The sequence below is a fragment of the Lepus europaeus genome, chromosome 2, assembly GCF_033115175.1.
Source record: "Lepus europaeus isolate LE1 chromosome 2, mLepTim1.pri, whole genome shotgun sequence".
In the NCBI taxonomy this organism is placed as follows: domain Eukaryota; kingdom Metazoa; phylum Chordata; class Mammalia; order Lagomorpha; family Leporidae; genus Lepus; species Lepus europaeus.
The window spans coordinates 81,598,316-81,614,005 of NC_084828.1; the positions used below are offsets into that span (position 1 = coordinate 81,598,316).

General features: G+C 39.6%; 1 protein-coding gene across 5 annotated transcripts in view; it reads right to left on the reverse strand.

The window, feature by feature from the left end:
• ZNF148 (zinc finger protein 148) overlaps window positions 1-15,690 on the reverse strand; it is a 166,106-nt gene that overhangs the window by 52,406 nt on the left and 98,010 nt on the right. For all 5 annotated transcript variants that reach the window (XR_009867791.1, XM_062209192.1, XM_062209184.1 and 2 more), the window contains one exon: window positions 5,430-5,555. Coding sequence is in view for 4 of the 5 variants with exons in the window: in XM_062209192.1 (XP_062065176.1) it covers window positions 5,430-5,555 (126 nt within the window). In the remaining variant the exon portion in view is untranslated. The remainder of the gene's footprint in view (window positions 1-5,429; window positions 5,556-15,690) is intronic.

Consider the following 15,690-nt stretch of genomic DNA (forward strand, 5'->3'; position numbering starts at 1 on the left):
ACATAATTCCCTAGGGAAAATAAATTTTAAAAATACTAATATGTTATTTGCTATTTTCGTCTTTCATTTCTCCATAAGTACCAATCCACATTTCCTGTTTTCATCTCCAGGCTTATACTCAGTGTCTCTTCAAAACCACTCCTTCCTTGGTCAAGGGCATACAGAAGGAAATATGACAAATGTCTAGTCTATTTTCCTCATTTTTACACCATTCAACTTTAAATCTTTTTGACACTAAAATTTTTACATGTAAAATAAATGGCACGGTAAGGATTTTGTATGTGACCTACAATCTACTTGGTGTGTAGAACAGCCTCTTCCTGAGTTTCACCTAACTGAGGAATTAAGTTCTATTCAGACCACCTAAAAGGTTTCAGTAAACAAACCCATTCGTCTCTTCTGTCCCTGACAGAGATTCTAGCACACAATGAGCACTCAAGTTACTTATCAAATAAATGAAAAATCAACATATTTCAGAATAAAGAGACCTAATTAAAAATACCCTACTCTCTTTCAATTGAGAAACTGAAAAGATCTATAACACTGGATTAAAATAACATTGTTATATTTTACTGAAAAGGAACCTTATAATTTATTAAGGTTAACTGAACAATTCTGATTTAAAAAGTCCTTCTGGGGAAACTAATATTCTAATATTCTAATTCACATAACAAGTGAACAGCAAAGTCAGACGCTGATATTCCCTTTATCCGGATGTTGCAGCCATTTGGGGAGTGAACCACCAGAAGTAAGATCTCTCTCTGTCTCTCCTTCCCTCCCTCCCTCCCTTTCTCTCTCTCTCTGTGTTTCTGCCTTTTAAATAAATGAATCCTCAGAAGAAATCGTCAAAAGAAAAAAAGCCATATTTATGTTCCAATGCACTATATTTAAAAGAAAACAATGCATACAAAAAAATTCCAACAAAATGGTTAAAATAAAATGGAATTTCGGATTTAAAAGGGGTAAAATTCTACTACATAGAAAACTTACTTCCATAGCCATTACCCTCTTCTTCCTCAGACATGCTGCCATGTACACCTTGGTAATTCTTAAATATCAACCCTATCCTACATCTAAGATTTGCAACATGACCAAGGTTCAGATCTCAAATACTGCTTAAAACCATGGCAGCTACAGACAGCATAGCAAGATGTACCTCTCACCACAGCCTCTCATGAAAGAAGCTGTATTTACATGGAGGTATATAATCTCTGATATTTTTACTAAAATCCTATCACATTACTTTAGTTATATGTGGGTCCTCAATAGAGCCCCAATTTAATGACTCAATGGTGACAAATACTCAAAACATTCGTAATGGCAAAATTCAAGATTTGAAACGATCTTGGCAGAGTAGAGTACTGCAAACATAAAAAAATATTAATCCTCACACCCCTGTTTGCCATACTGTATTTCTACACTTCCCTCCTAGAAATCTCCTGAAACAGACTGCCCTAGAATATTTTCTTATGTACACAGTATTAGCCAAAACACTGAGGAAATAAAATTGTTTTTAAAGAATTTAAAACAAGTAACATTTATTAATTTATGAATGTGAACTAAGATTCTCTTTCTCTTTAAACAGAAGAACAAGAACTCTAATGAAATAACTGAAGGTGATTTTTTTAACACACTCCTGAGAAAATGTGAAGTAACAAACTAGTTATGCTTCAAAGTTCCAAAAGTCCAGGCACAAAAACCCATTCACATGAAACTGCAGACTTGGGGTCGAAGCTGTGGCATAGCGGGTAAAGCCACCGCATGCAGTGCCTGCATCTCATGTGGGCGCCAGTTTAAGTCCTGGCTGTTCCACTTCCGATCCAGCTCTCTGCTATGGCCTGGAAAGCAGCAGAAGATGGCCCAGGTCCTTGGACCCCTGCACCCTCGTGGGAAGACCCGGAAGAAGCTCCGGGCTCCTGGCTTCAGATCAGCGCAGCTTGGGCCATTGCGGCCAATTGAGGAGTAAACCATCGGATGGAAGACCGCTTTCTCTCTCTGCCTCTCCTTCAATCTCTGTGTAACTCTGACTTTCAAATAAATAAATAAATATTAAAAAAGAAAAAAAGAAAGAAACTGAAGACCACCCTTAAAGACAGTCACAGCCATTCCTTGTACCAACACACCCAACAGGCCAGAACTATTTTCAGGGCTGGCGCTGTGGCTTAGTGGGCTAAGCCTCCACCTGTGGCGCCAGTATCCCATATCGGTGCTGGTTCAAGATCCAGCTCTCTGCTGATGGCCTGGGAAAGCAGTGGAAGATGGCCCAAGTGTTTGGGCCCCTCAACCCACGTGGGAAAACTGGAAGAAGCTCCTGGCTCCTGGGTTTGGACTGGCCCAGTTCTGGCTGTTGCAGCCATTTGGGGAGTGAACCAGCAGATGGAAGATCTTTCTACCTCTTCCTCTCTCTCTGTAACTCCATTTCTCAAACAAATGAATAAATCTTTAAAAAATAAAATAAAAATTTTCCTTATTCTTATACCCCTGTCTGCTATATATATTATTTCTAATCACTTCTTTTTTCTAAGAACTTGCTTAGAAGGCTACCCTAAAACATTTTCTTTTATACATTATATTAAGAATAAGCCAAGTCTCTCAACTGGCCATTATTCAGGCTAAAAATACTTAAGTAATATCTTTAGGAATATATAAAATAATGCATTATAGATAAGTTTATTACACAAGCGAAATAGTTTAAGCTCTGTAAAATACAATCTATATTTAGAAATACCTATAACATATCATCAAATTAAGAGTCCCAGTAACGGGCCGGCGCTGTGGCTTAACAGGCTAATCCTCCCAGCACACCGGGTTCTAGTCCCGGTTTGGGCACCGGATTCTATCCCAGTTGCCCCTCTTCCAGGCCAGCTCTCTGCTATGGCCCGGGAAGGCAGTGGAATATGGCCCAAGTGCTCGGGCCCTGCACCCGCATGGGAGACCAGGAGAAGCACCTGGCTCCTGGCTTCAGATCAGTGAGATGCGCTGGCCGCAGCAGCCATTGGAAGGTGAACCAACAGCAAAAAGGAAGACCTTCCTCTCTGTCTCTCTCTCTCACTATCCACTCTGCCTGTCCAAAAAAAAAAAAAAGAGTCCCAGTAACACTCTACTAGAAAATAATGATCTGGGTTTTAGCCAGAATTTCAGAAGGACATTACAATCAAGAATAGCACCAGAAAAATATGGCAATAAAATATCCAAGAAAATGCAGAATTTACATATATTATATTGTTTTCAAAGATTTGGAATAGATTCCCCATAGATGAACAGTGAACTCCAAGTAACATAATCAATCACTTCTACAGTTTTAGAAATTCATTTTTTCCTCAAAATATGGTATTTTTTATTTATGAGGAATTTGATTTTTGCATTAATGTAAACAGTAACAACAAAAATATAACACATAAATCGCTGAGAAAATATGAAAACCCCAATTAAAGAGGAAGGGGGGAAGATTCTATAAAACATGAAACACAGGGTGTGCATTTGGCAAAGTAGTTAAGATGCCAGCTGGGACACCCGCATCCCACACTGGGTACCTGCTGTTCCCAATTCCAGCTTCCTTCAAACGCATATCCTATGAGGCAGCAGTTGAAGGCTCAAGTACTGGAGTCCCTGCCACCCACACAGGAGAATCAGATGAAGTTCCCAGCTCCTGGCTTGGACCTGGCCTGGCCCAGGACTGTTGTGAGCATCTGGGGGACTGAACCAGCAGATGGAAGACCTCCCTCTCTATGTATATTCATTCATTCTCTCTCTCTCTCTCTCTCTCTCTCTCTCCCTGCTTTTTTAAACATAAAATTTTTAAATTGTTTTAAAAAAATTTAAAAACACAAAATGTAAAATGCCAATAAAGATAACAAAAACAAGTTAAGTATGACCACAAACTGAAGAATTTCAAATTTAAAGTATAGTGAGACTCATCTTTGTAAAAACGGCACATCAGACACCCAGAAGTCACAGACAGTGCAGACAGCTACACCTTAGGCCCCCTGCAGGTGGGAATATAACCGGTACAACATTTCTGGAAGGAGTAACATTATCAAGAAAGCTTTCTAAAAGTTCACTCTCTTTGATTCAACAGTGCACAACGATAAATACATAAATTTTAAGTGCAGCATGACTGAAGACACAAAGTATGTAACTTTCCAATAAAATGGCAATGTCTGACATAATGTGATATATGTATCAAAAAGCAGTACACAGCTAATAAAAATGTTTATAAGAATGAGCAATAATTTTAGATGTAAAATTGGCTCACATACATTAAGTGTTACAAAAGAGGAAATTAAAATTGTATGTACGTACGCAAATTTGAAGGAGAATATGGTAGAAAATCTAGTATGTATTTATATTTCTAAGAAATACAACTATTTGTTTTTCTAGTCCCTATAATTCAAAAAGTTTGCTACAGCAGACATACTTATAAATCCCAAAAGCAGTGGTGGGCTGATAAATGTCCAACAACCAGTTAGGAAACAGAGGGCTGAGAAGCAATGGCTCATTTCCATGGTGTCAATACTCCCACTAAGGCTAACTACAAGTCACCAAAGGTATTAGCAACTGGCTTGCAAAATTCCTGAACATTCAGCCAGCAGCTCTTGCAAGCTAGTAGAAGCTACTATAGCATACTGCTGAATCCAAAAGTAATATAACATTTATAAATAACAGAATAATGATTCCAAATCACAAAACAGTAACCAACAAAAAAAGATCACGTTATAATTTTAAAAAAAAAATTTTTTTTTCACTACATAAGGGAAGAAAAATGAAAAAATAACTATGAAGATGCAAAATACATTGCAAAAAATTCCTAGAAATACTAAAAATGCTACTTACAGCCAATTATCACTATACAGAAGAGAGAGAAAAAAAGCAGACAACTTTTAACAATATTTAATGGGTTTCTTATTTACAAAACCAAGTATCCACCCATAAAATACTTCCTAAGGGCCCAGCAGGCCTCCTCCCCAAGCCCTTGTGATACAGTTACAAATGAAATCAGGTTCCTGCCCTCGTGGAGCTTACATTCTATTACAGCCATCCCACACCTTTTCCTGATGAACTGGCATGACAGTTTTCTGAAACCTTAATATTAAAGTAAGTAAAACTACTGTGAATGAGAAACAAGGGCACTGCATAGCATCTGTTAGTTTTTAGAGAAAAGAGAAACATGAGAAGAGAAAAGATTGCTTTTAGAAGAAAGAGGCGTGGTACAAAAAGTAGAAAAATGGAAAGCAAAGGCCCAGCACCCCCATGCAGGCATGCACCCGGTCCTCCCTCCTGATGAAGCAGGGCGACACACCAACTTCACTAAGCCACCTGAGACTTCCCCGTCTGCTGGGAGGTGCAGACAGGTTCCTGCCCATACGATTCATCAGCAGTTTGGTTGGGATGAAGAGGGTAGCGACCACCACCTTAACATATTCTCTTACTTTTGCAGGAGAACGTTGTTTCCGCTTCTTCTTTTTCTGTAAGTCTACTGGCTCTCTGATTTGTTTTTTGTCTCTCATCAGTTGCTCAGATACATCAGTAAAAGTAATTTCCTGCTTTACACTTATCTGTTTAAAAAAAAAAGCCAATTTTAGAAATGAATAAAAAGTCCATTGTGACACAACGTCATTGCATGTTTAATCCTCTGCATAGCTATGCTCCTAGAATAACTATCAATGTGTTTGAGCCAACTAAATCAAGTGCTACAGAATTCATTAATAGGCAATAGAGAAATAAAAATCAAGAGGGAGTAAACTGAGAGAGAAACTAAGAAGTTTTAAAAAATCTGCCTGGAGTAAAGATTCAAGATTTCTGGGGAAAAGATGATCATAAGACCTAGCACACACAGCAGAAGTCAGGACATCTTAACATCCATTTCACTCCCATATCCAAAGAACTGATGCTGAAGTCACAAACACACACAAGTCCAGTTCCAAAAAATTAATATAATATTGGGAGACAATTGGGGGATATTTAACATCTTCACGGTCTTTGTCTTTATTATTATAAAATATCATGAAAAACAGCATAAAATATTAAAAGATGATTATATCTCTGATACCAAAGAAGGCAATTAGAATGATGGCTAAAGTATTTTCTATCCTGAGTGAAGAAAGATGAATAGGGAAAGTTTCATTATTTTTATGCTCTACATTTTTTAAAAGATCAGAATCAGTGTTTTCCTACCCTCTATAAGAAACCATCACCAAAGAGGTGATTATAGAAATGCATGCAGCTTTAGGCCACTGCTCTGTACATACAATGCTAACTATATAAAAACATGGAACTATTTAAAAAAACTTCAGACTGCAACAACATTATCCCCTCTTTATATCTCCACTCCCATAGAGCTGTGTCATAAAAAAAAAAAAAAAGCCTCCAAGGTTCTGTGATCTCCAATGGCACTGTCAATTCTCATCAGATTGGGTGGTACTTAGTCATACCTCCTCCTTCATGCTACATTTCCCATTCATCTTTGAAATGAAAACACAAGGATCTTAAAAGAAACTATCAACTGAACAGGCTACAAAATACAGTAAGAATCTTTGAGAATCATTTGAGAAGTACAACTTGCCAATAGCTACATTTTCAAAAAAGACACTGAAAAACATGGTGCAGAAGATGACGGCTATCTGCAGGCACACACATGAAGTTGGAAGACAGAGCTGTGTAGAAGAGGTTCATGAGGTAAATGCAACACAAGCCAGGGATTTCAGATCAATAAAACAATGCGGAGCTCTTGGAAATTCCTGACAGACAGAAGTGTGTGAGAACCACAAACCAAGAAGCTGAGCACACACAATGTAAATGACAATTCAGCAGTCAGTCAGGTAACAGAACAGCCCAGTGACCACTCTCCTGGCTTCTCTGGGTATCACTTATTTAGAACATAAAATAGAATGGAAAATATCACCACCAACAAAGCTTTGGAATACAAGTATCTCACAACCTCTGAAGGGATGTTTACTAAAATACAATTCCACAATTGGGCTGGCTTATGAGACAAGGAGAGATAACAAACTTTATCTAAGCAGCTGAGGGACTGCTCTGTCCTATTTCAAAGGGGCAGCAAAAAGTACTTTGAACATTTTTGGCAGCTTATAAACTCAGGAAAAACCAAAACCCATGGAAATCTAACATGTAGCAGGAAGAAATAGAGGAAGTCTTTTTAGCAGAAGTTGTCAAGTAGAAGTGTAAGACGACTCATAAATAAACTCTGCAATTAGCAGCTATTCACCAAACCAAAGAGGAGCCTTTATAGGAAAAAACAGTAAAAAAAGACTGACACACGTATCTAGACCTTTTAGTTATTTCCACATACATGCAAAATGATATTAACACCATCCCTTTAACAGAAGGAATAATTTTCACATCAAGAAAGCACAAACCCAAACCTACAAGCACGAATGGATCGAAGCATAAATGAATGCCAATAGGCACATAGCAAGTTACATTTTTAGAAAGCTCCAACAGCCGTATCACTCAAAGATGAAATAATCTGCTCTCTGCAATAGTTAGGGAGTTAAGTATAGTCTAATCTAAGATGCTTAAAAAAGAGCTGGTAAGAAGCGGGTAAAGCCGGCATCCCATATGGGCGCTGATTCGAGTCCCAGCTGCTCCATTTCCGATCCAGCTCCCTGCTAATCTGCCTGAGAAGGCAGCAGAGGATGGTCCAAGTGCTTGGACCCCTGCACTTATGTGGGAGACCTGGAAGAAGCTCCTGGCTTTGGTGTGGCCAAGCCTTGGTCATTGAGGCCACTTGGGGAGTAAAGCCGTGGATGAAACATCTCTCCCTCTCTCTGTAACTTTGACTTTCAAGTAAATAAATAAATCTTTTAAAAAACAAAGAAAGATAAGAGCTGGTAAATCCAAAAAACACAAAGAGATGATCATTACAATGGTAAGATGGCTAGAAAGAAGTTATAAAACATTTGGAAAATCTTAAACTTTACTGTGGCCCTTAGAAGATTAGAAGACTCTATAAAAACAAGAAAACTTTTAAGTATGGCAAAAGAAAATTCATCCTGAAGTTGCCTACCCCTTTCTTGAGAAATCTTTTTTAAAAAACATTCTCAAAATTGTTTTTCACATAAAACAAACCAAAACATAATGAATGAAAGCAGAGATCAGCAGATGAGCGTTGCTGAGAAGACTGAGTTGCTAGATGTTTAAAACATATTCATGGGGTCTGGCACTGTGGCATAAATGGGTAAAGCCATCACCTGCTCTGTCGGCATCCCATATGGGCGCCAGTTCCAGTCTGGCTGCTTCACTTCTGATCCAGCTCTCTGCTAAGGCCTGGTAAAGCAATGGAAGATGCCCCAAATCCTTGGGCTCCTGCACCTCATGGGAGACCCAGAGGAAGCTCCTGGCTCCGGATTGACACAGCTCCAGCTGTTGCGGCCAACTGGGGAGTAAACCAGCAGATGGAAGACCTCTCTCTCTCTCTCCCTCTCTCTCTCTCTCCCTCTCTGCCTCTCTGTAAGTCTGCCTGTCAAATAAATAAATATTTTTTTAAAAAACTATATCCATTAATCAAGAAAACCAATAACCTGGAAAATATATCAGATTTAAAAAAAAAAAAAAAAGGCAGCAAAATCTCCATCCGGTCAGCAATATCATTTCACCCAATCCCAATTTCTCTCATGCCTATTTTCAGGACCAGTGGAGCAGCTGGGACTCGATTCAGCACCCACATGGGATGCTGGCGCTGCAGACTATGGCTTTAACCAGCTGAGCCACTGCGCTGGACACAGGGCCTGAATTTCAATGCAGCTGTGAGCATCAGTTTAGAAACACTACCACCACACCCATTATTCTGCCATCAGATTTAACTAAATCTAGAATTTTACCTCCCAAAACTCCTAAGACCTCAGATCATCCATGGGTCCACGTTCCTTCTGGGCTTCCCACTGTGAAACTACAGAAGCCATCAGTTGTGATTCTCATATCTTCTAAAGCACAGGTGGGGAACCTTTTTTCTGCCAAAAGCCTTTTGGGTATTTGTAACATCATTCACAGGCCACATAAAATCATCAACTCAGAAATTAGCCTGCAATAGATTTACTGAATTTTGAATCCCACCTGTGGATGCGTTGGCAGAGCCAGACCCTATGATCTCCAGAGCCTCATATAGTTAAGGGACTGGACATTCCCCAGTCTTGCAGAAGTAGGGTTCTAGAGTGTCGCGCTTCCTCACCCTGCACCACTTCTTGCAAGTTCTAGAAAATCTATTTTCTCAACATTAAAAGAGGTCCCCTTAAATGGAAAATCATCCTTTTGATGTTCAAAACCAGAATCCAGAATGACTTCCTCTTCCAAGACTTATTTCTGGTCCCAAAGCAAACTTATTTTTAACTATTTCTTGTACACGTATGTTGTTTTGATATATTCATTGGTGTTTCCCATAATGTCTTTCATTCATTTATTCAGTCAAGTTAAAATGGTATAACAAAAACATTTACCTAATAAGTGCAAAGCACCATTCTTGATACTGAGGACAATTTCTAAATATGACATCTCCTTTTCAAAGGTCTGAAAATAAAGACGTGGAGTTTTGATGCATAATGGAAAAAAACTAAACTAATAATTCAAGACAGCACATGTCACACTCAACTACATAAATGGAACAGCAGATAGGGTCAGTGATTCAAATGGAGAAGTGTAGATAATTTCAAGTAACTGCAACAGGCCTTATGGACAAAACCAAAGACTTCATGAGAGCTACCAGCTTATCATACATTTTCTTCCAAACCTGATACACTTCCTAACTTCTTTCTTCCAGACTCTGTAATGTTAGCAATAGAACAAACATCAAAGCACCTAAAACAATATTAACAGACACTATATCAATAAAGACTCCATTTGGCTTGCAAATTTTCATCTACCTCCATCCCCATCTCCCAGACAAGAAGGTAACTCCTTGCGATCACATTCTTTTCTTCCTTCTCTTCATTTTCAACATCCTATTCCCATATCCAGTGATAACCATTTCACTGAATTAACCTCACCAATATCACTGGCTTAGGGCATTTTATCATCTCTCAATATATTCTTTCACAATTAAATTACAAAATTGTTCTCTTTTCATTTTGCCAGTGAGCAATCTGCAATAGCACCCTGTGGCCAATGGTGTCAATTATAAGCTCCTTGGCTCAGCTTTCAGGGCTGTATACAGTCTTCTTTACAGACCAGATCTAGGTCACTTGGCCAAAGTATGTATTTCTGGAGCCGTATGTTCCTAACAATTTCAACTTCAACTTGTAGTGGTTTCACTCCTCCTTGCACCCATCTGAGTAAAAAGAAGGTGTCTTTCTGCTTTCCTCTGTACTGTGTGCTAGACTCCATTCCCATCCCTCACCAAGCTTCTGCCATCTCACTGCCTCCCAGACTCCCTGAGAGGCAGGCATTGGGACACAGCAGGTTAAGTGCGGCTTTTAACCTCCACACCCTAGTGGAGCACTTGGAAGTGAGTACCAGCTTCTCTGCTTCTGATTCAGCTTCCCAATATCGAAGCACCCTGAGAAGCAGCAAATAATAGCCCAGTAACGTGGGTTCCTGCAACCCACATGGGAAACAGATGGAGTTCCCAGCTCTCGGCTTCACCCTGGCCCAGATCTGGCTGTTGCAGGCATTTATGGAGTGAACCAGCAAATGGAAGATCTTTCTTCCTCTGTGTGTGTGTATGACCCTGCCTGTCAATCAAAACTCTTAAAAATTAGATAAAACCATCTCCCTGACTCCACAGCTGCCTCTCTTCCTACAGGTATGCTCAAATTTCACCTACAAAATAAATTCTTTTGAATTGAAATTTTGCCAACTACTGTCCTTCAAATGGACAAACATTTGGAATGAATTAACTGTATTCAGCATAAAGAGACAAACTATTCCCAAATTCAGAAAAACAGCCTTTCTGAAAGTCAAAGTAGTACACAGCCAAAGGAAAAGGGTGCATTTAACCATCACTCGACAGAACCTATTTCAAAACATCACTGAGGAAACACTCAAGCTGAGTTAAGGTAGCTACAAGTATAACAAGTGTCTAAGTGTAAAAAGAAAGATATAATACTTTTAATTGCACTGCAAAAATACTGTCTAAACAAAGAAAGTTAGCCATATTTGAAGATATTTCTAGAGTACAGAAAGGAAAAATTTAAGAATGAGAGAGAGAATAGTCAGATGTAACTTGACAACAAGATTTTACATTTCAAGCTCACAAATCCACAGAATAATGTAGGGAGGTGATGCAGTGCACTATTGGATAGGCCATTGTGAGCCATCAATCACAAATGTCCCTCTGCCTGTCTCATGATTCCAAGCAAAATTCTGAATGAAGATAACATTTGTCACAGGAGAAAGTTAACAGCTGTTCTTTGATTCCAAATATCCACCATGTGAATCCTGATCTACTTTCCTATTACGTTTCTCACCATAAATTTTGGTTGCTACATCAGCACCGTGTAGTTTAGACAACTACAAATGCAGAAGTTGTGATCAAATCAACTGACCTTACTTGAATGCTACTGATTATCCCCATCCTACTTGGAAACTTTATTCTTTCAACTTCCTTAACATCACATGATTGAAGTTCTCTCTTTTTCTTCATGGCAGTTCTGAGTCCCTCCTTCCAACAGCTGCAATGCCTTTATTTTCTAAGAGTTTCCGTAAGTCTACATTAGTGATTCTCAAACTCTGTTCTCACATTAACCCTGACAATAGATTTGCAAAAAATAAAAAATTTCTTATTGCTAAATTTTTTGTATTAAAAAATAGGATTATTTTTCATTTAAAATATTATATGCATATCAATATGCATAGGTTTTGCTATTACAATAAAAAACTTTCAAATTCCCTGTTTCTAACCTCTAATATAGTAAATATATACATATATACATACACACACACACACACACACATATATATATATAGCAAACGTTCTTGGAAAAGCAAACATTGGGTGCAGTGTTTAAGACACCATTTGGGACATTCACATCCTGTGTCAGAGTGCCAGGTTCAAGTTCTGCAAGTTCCAGCTTCCTGCTAATGCACACCCTGGGAGGCAGCAGGTGATGGCTTGAAGCACTTGGGTCCCTGCCACACATGTGGAAGACCTAGACCTAGTTCCATGCTGATGGCTTTAGCCTGGACTAGCCCCAGCTGTTGCAGGCTTTTGGGGAATGAACCAGCAGATGAAAGATCTCCCTCATGTGTCTGGGTCTTTCTGCCTTTCAAGAAATTCCAAAAAAAATAATTTTAAGGCTCTTACGAGTTAATGTTTTTTAGGAGTATAAAGGGGTCCCAAGATCAGAATGTTTAAGAACCAGTGCTGTGGTGTAGTAGGTAAAGCCGCCGCCTACAGTGCAGGCACTGCATATGGGTGCCAGTTCAAGTCCCAGCTGCTCTACTTCTGTACCAGCTCTCTGCTATGGCCTGGGAAAGCAGTAGAAGATGGCCCAAGTCCGGCCAGCGCCGCAGCTCACCAGGCTAATCCTCCGCCTTGCGGCGCCGGCACACCGGGTTCTAGTCCCGGTCGGGGCACCGATCCTGTCCCGGTTGCCCCTCTTCCAGGCCAGCTCTCTGCTGTGGCCAGGGAGTGCAGTGGAGGATGGCCCAAGTGCTTGGGCCCTGCACCCCATGGGAGACCAGGAGAAGCACCTGGCTCCTGCCATCGGATCAGCGCGGTGCACCGGCCGCAGCAGGCCTACCGCGGCGGCCACTGGAGGGTGAACCAATGGCAAAGGAAGACCTTTCTCTCTGTCTCTCTCTCTCACTGTCCACTCTGCCTGTCAAAAAAAAAAAAAAAAGAAGAAGATGGCCCAAGTCCTTGGGCCCCTGCACCCACATGGGAGACCTGGAAGAGGCTCCTGGCTCCTGGCTTTGGATTGGCTCAGGTCCAGCATTTAGGGAGTGAACCAGAGGACGGAAGACCTCTTTCTGCCTCTGTCTCTCTGTAACTCTGCCTCTCAAATAAATAAATCTTTAAAACTAACAGTATAGACCATGAATGGGGAATGTCCAGCCCACAGGATGTGTAAAGCGCCCACGAAATCTTTTGGTCTGGTCCTGCCAAGGCAACTACAAGCAGGACTCAAAATTCAATAAATATATAGCAGGGTAATTTTTAAAATTATTTATTTATTTATTTAAAGGCAGAGTTACATAGAGAGAGACAGAGATCTTCCATCCACTCCTCTCTACATGGGTGTAAGGGCCCAAGTAATGACCCATATGAAATGCCAGAGCTACAGGCAGTAGCTTTGCTATGCCACAGTGCCAGCCCCAGCAGGCTAATTTTTAAGCTAATAATTTTGTATGGCCCACAAATGATGTCATAAATATCCAAATGGACCTATGCAGAAAAAAACAGTTTCCCACCCTTGGATTCCAGACCTATCCTTTTCTTTCTTCTCTTTTAAGATTTATTTTATTTATTTGAAAGGCAGAGAAAGAAGGAGAAGGAGAGACAGAGACAGAGACAGAGACAGAGAGAGAGAGAGAGAGAGAGAGAGAGAGAAATCTTCCATCTGCTGATTCACTCCTCAAATACTGCAACAGCAGGGGCTGAGCCAGACCAAAGCAGGAGCTAGGAACTTCATCCTGGTCTTACCCGTGGGTGGCAGTAGCCCAAGTACTCAGGCCATCTTCTGTTGCCCTCCCAGGCAGAGAGCTGGATGGGAAGTGGAGCAGCTGGGGCTAGAACTGGCAATTCGATATGGGATGCTGAAATCTCAAGCAAGGCTGTGCTACAGTGATGGTTCCTCTTGTGTTCTTTTGACATGATCCTATTTTTTTGAGTACTTGAGCTTCTGGCATCACAGTGTTTCATGGTCATTCTGTGTTTTTCCCTGATCCAGATCTTCAGTCAACCACTTCCTAAAAAGCACTGTTCTTTTTTATTTGGATATTGATATCTACCAAAAAGTTCTGGCTGCCAGGTACAGTGGGTGTCATTGCTCCTTGGTGTTTCATCGGACAGAACTAGGAAATAAAAATATGTCTACTAGCCACCTATGCACACAATATTTGTACTAATTTCTTAATTTTGATGGGACCCAGAAATTCATAACAAAAAAAGATTTGAATGGAGGCGAGGAAGAGGAAGGGAATGCAATCTGTAGTTAAGATGAGTCTAGAAGGGCTGCACTGCAGTTCAGGCTGCCACTTGCAGTGGCGGACCTGGCTGCATCAGCCATTTGGAGAGTAAATCAGCAGATGGAAGATCTCTCTGTCATTTCCTTTCAAATAAGTAATAATTAAAAAGACAAAAAACACAAGAGCCAGTCTTAAAGGGCTTTTAGTGGTCGATGCTGGGATAATACTAGCAACGACAGATTATAGCTCACAGAATAAAATCAGTATTCAGACTGATATAAACTAAAATAACAATGAAATAATTAAGAGAAAAGGACAGCTATGATAAACATAAATACAGAAGGAACAGGAAAATGCAAAAATCACAAATATGTGAACACCACAATAATAACTATGAAGGCTGTTTACATGCAAAAAATTCATGGAAAACAGGGTTAGAAGATAAGTTTATTTTGGTATAAATAGGTTTTTCATAACATGCACTTCCAGCAACTTTTGAAGACCTCTCATACGCATGGACTGTAAAAATTTTTGAACCAAAACACACTTAACTTTCAATTCTATTTTTCCATGAACTTGTTGAAGCACAGTGATTTGCAGAAAATGTCTACAGACAAATGTTAAAATCGTGGCCAACAATCCAAGAGAAATAAGATAAACTATCTCAAAGTATTTCCCGCAAGATATTTGTCAGATACAAATGGAAAAATAGTGACCATAGTGAGGAAACCTGGTAGATACTCCCTTAAAGAAGTATCAAAGTTACTATCGCTTATAAGACACATCCACAGTATGACCCACAAATAGGATATATTGAGAGGGACAAAACAGTACTTTTGTGGCATTGTCAAAAATGGAAAGCTTCAATACAATCAGAGAAAACATCAGACAAACAAACTGAAAGACATGCTATACAACAACTGACCAGCAGGAATCAAAAATACCAAGGGCATAAAAGACAAGGAAAATGTGAGCAGTAATGACTCAGGTATTCACCCTGTCACTCACATGGATACCTGGAATGAGTTCTAGGCTCCTGGACTCAGCCTGGCCAAATCCCAGCTATGATAAGACATCCAGGGAGTAAACCAGCAGACATAAGATCTCTCTATCTCTCTGCCCTTCAAATAAATATTAAAAAAAAAAAGTACTAAGATGTAATCCAAGATCTCATACCCTTCAGTTCAATGCAATTTCCATTGCTATAATTGCTCCTTATTAAAATCTGTTATTAAAATTTATTTAAAAACATTTTTTACTTGGACTATTATATTTCTTCATGTATGAACAATGCTGTGGTTGCTTCCAAGATACGGAAAAAACTTCTAGTAGTTCCAGAATACCTAATGGAATAATATTTCTAAAGGAAAATAAAGTATAAGTTAAAAATTAATGTTAAAAATTCACAAAATAGTAAAATTTCAAAATTTAGGTAAAGCATGAGAGCACTTCAGTTTATTCTTTTTTTCTTTTTTTCTTTTTTTTTTAAGATTTATTTATTTGGGCCGGTGCCGCGGCTCACTAGGCTAATCCTCCACCTGCGGCGCCGGCACCCCGGATTCTAGTCCCAGTTGGGGCGCTGGATTCTGTCCCAGTTGCTCCTCTTCCAGT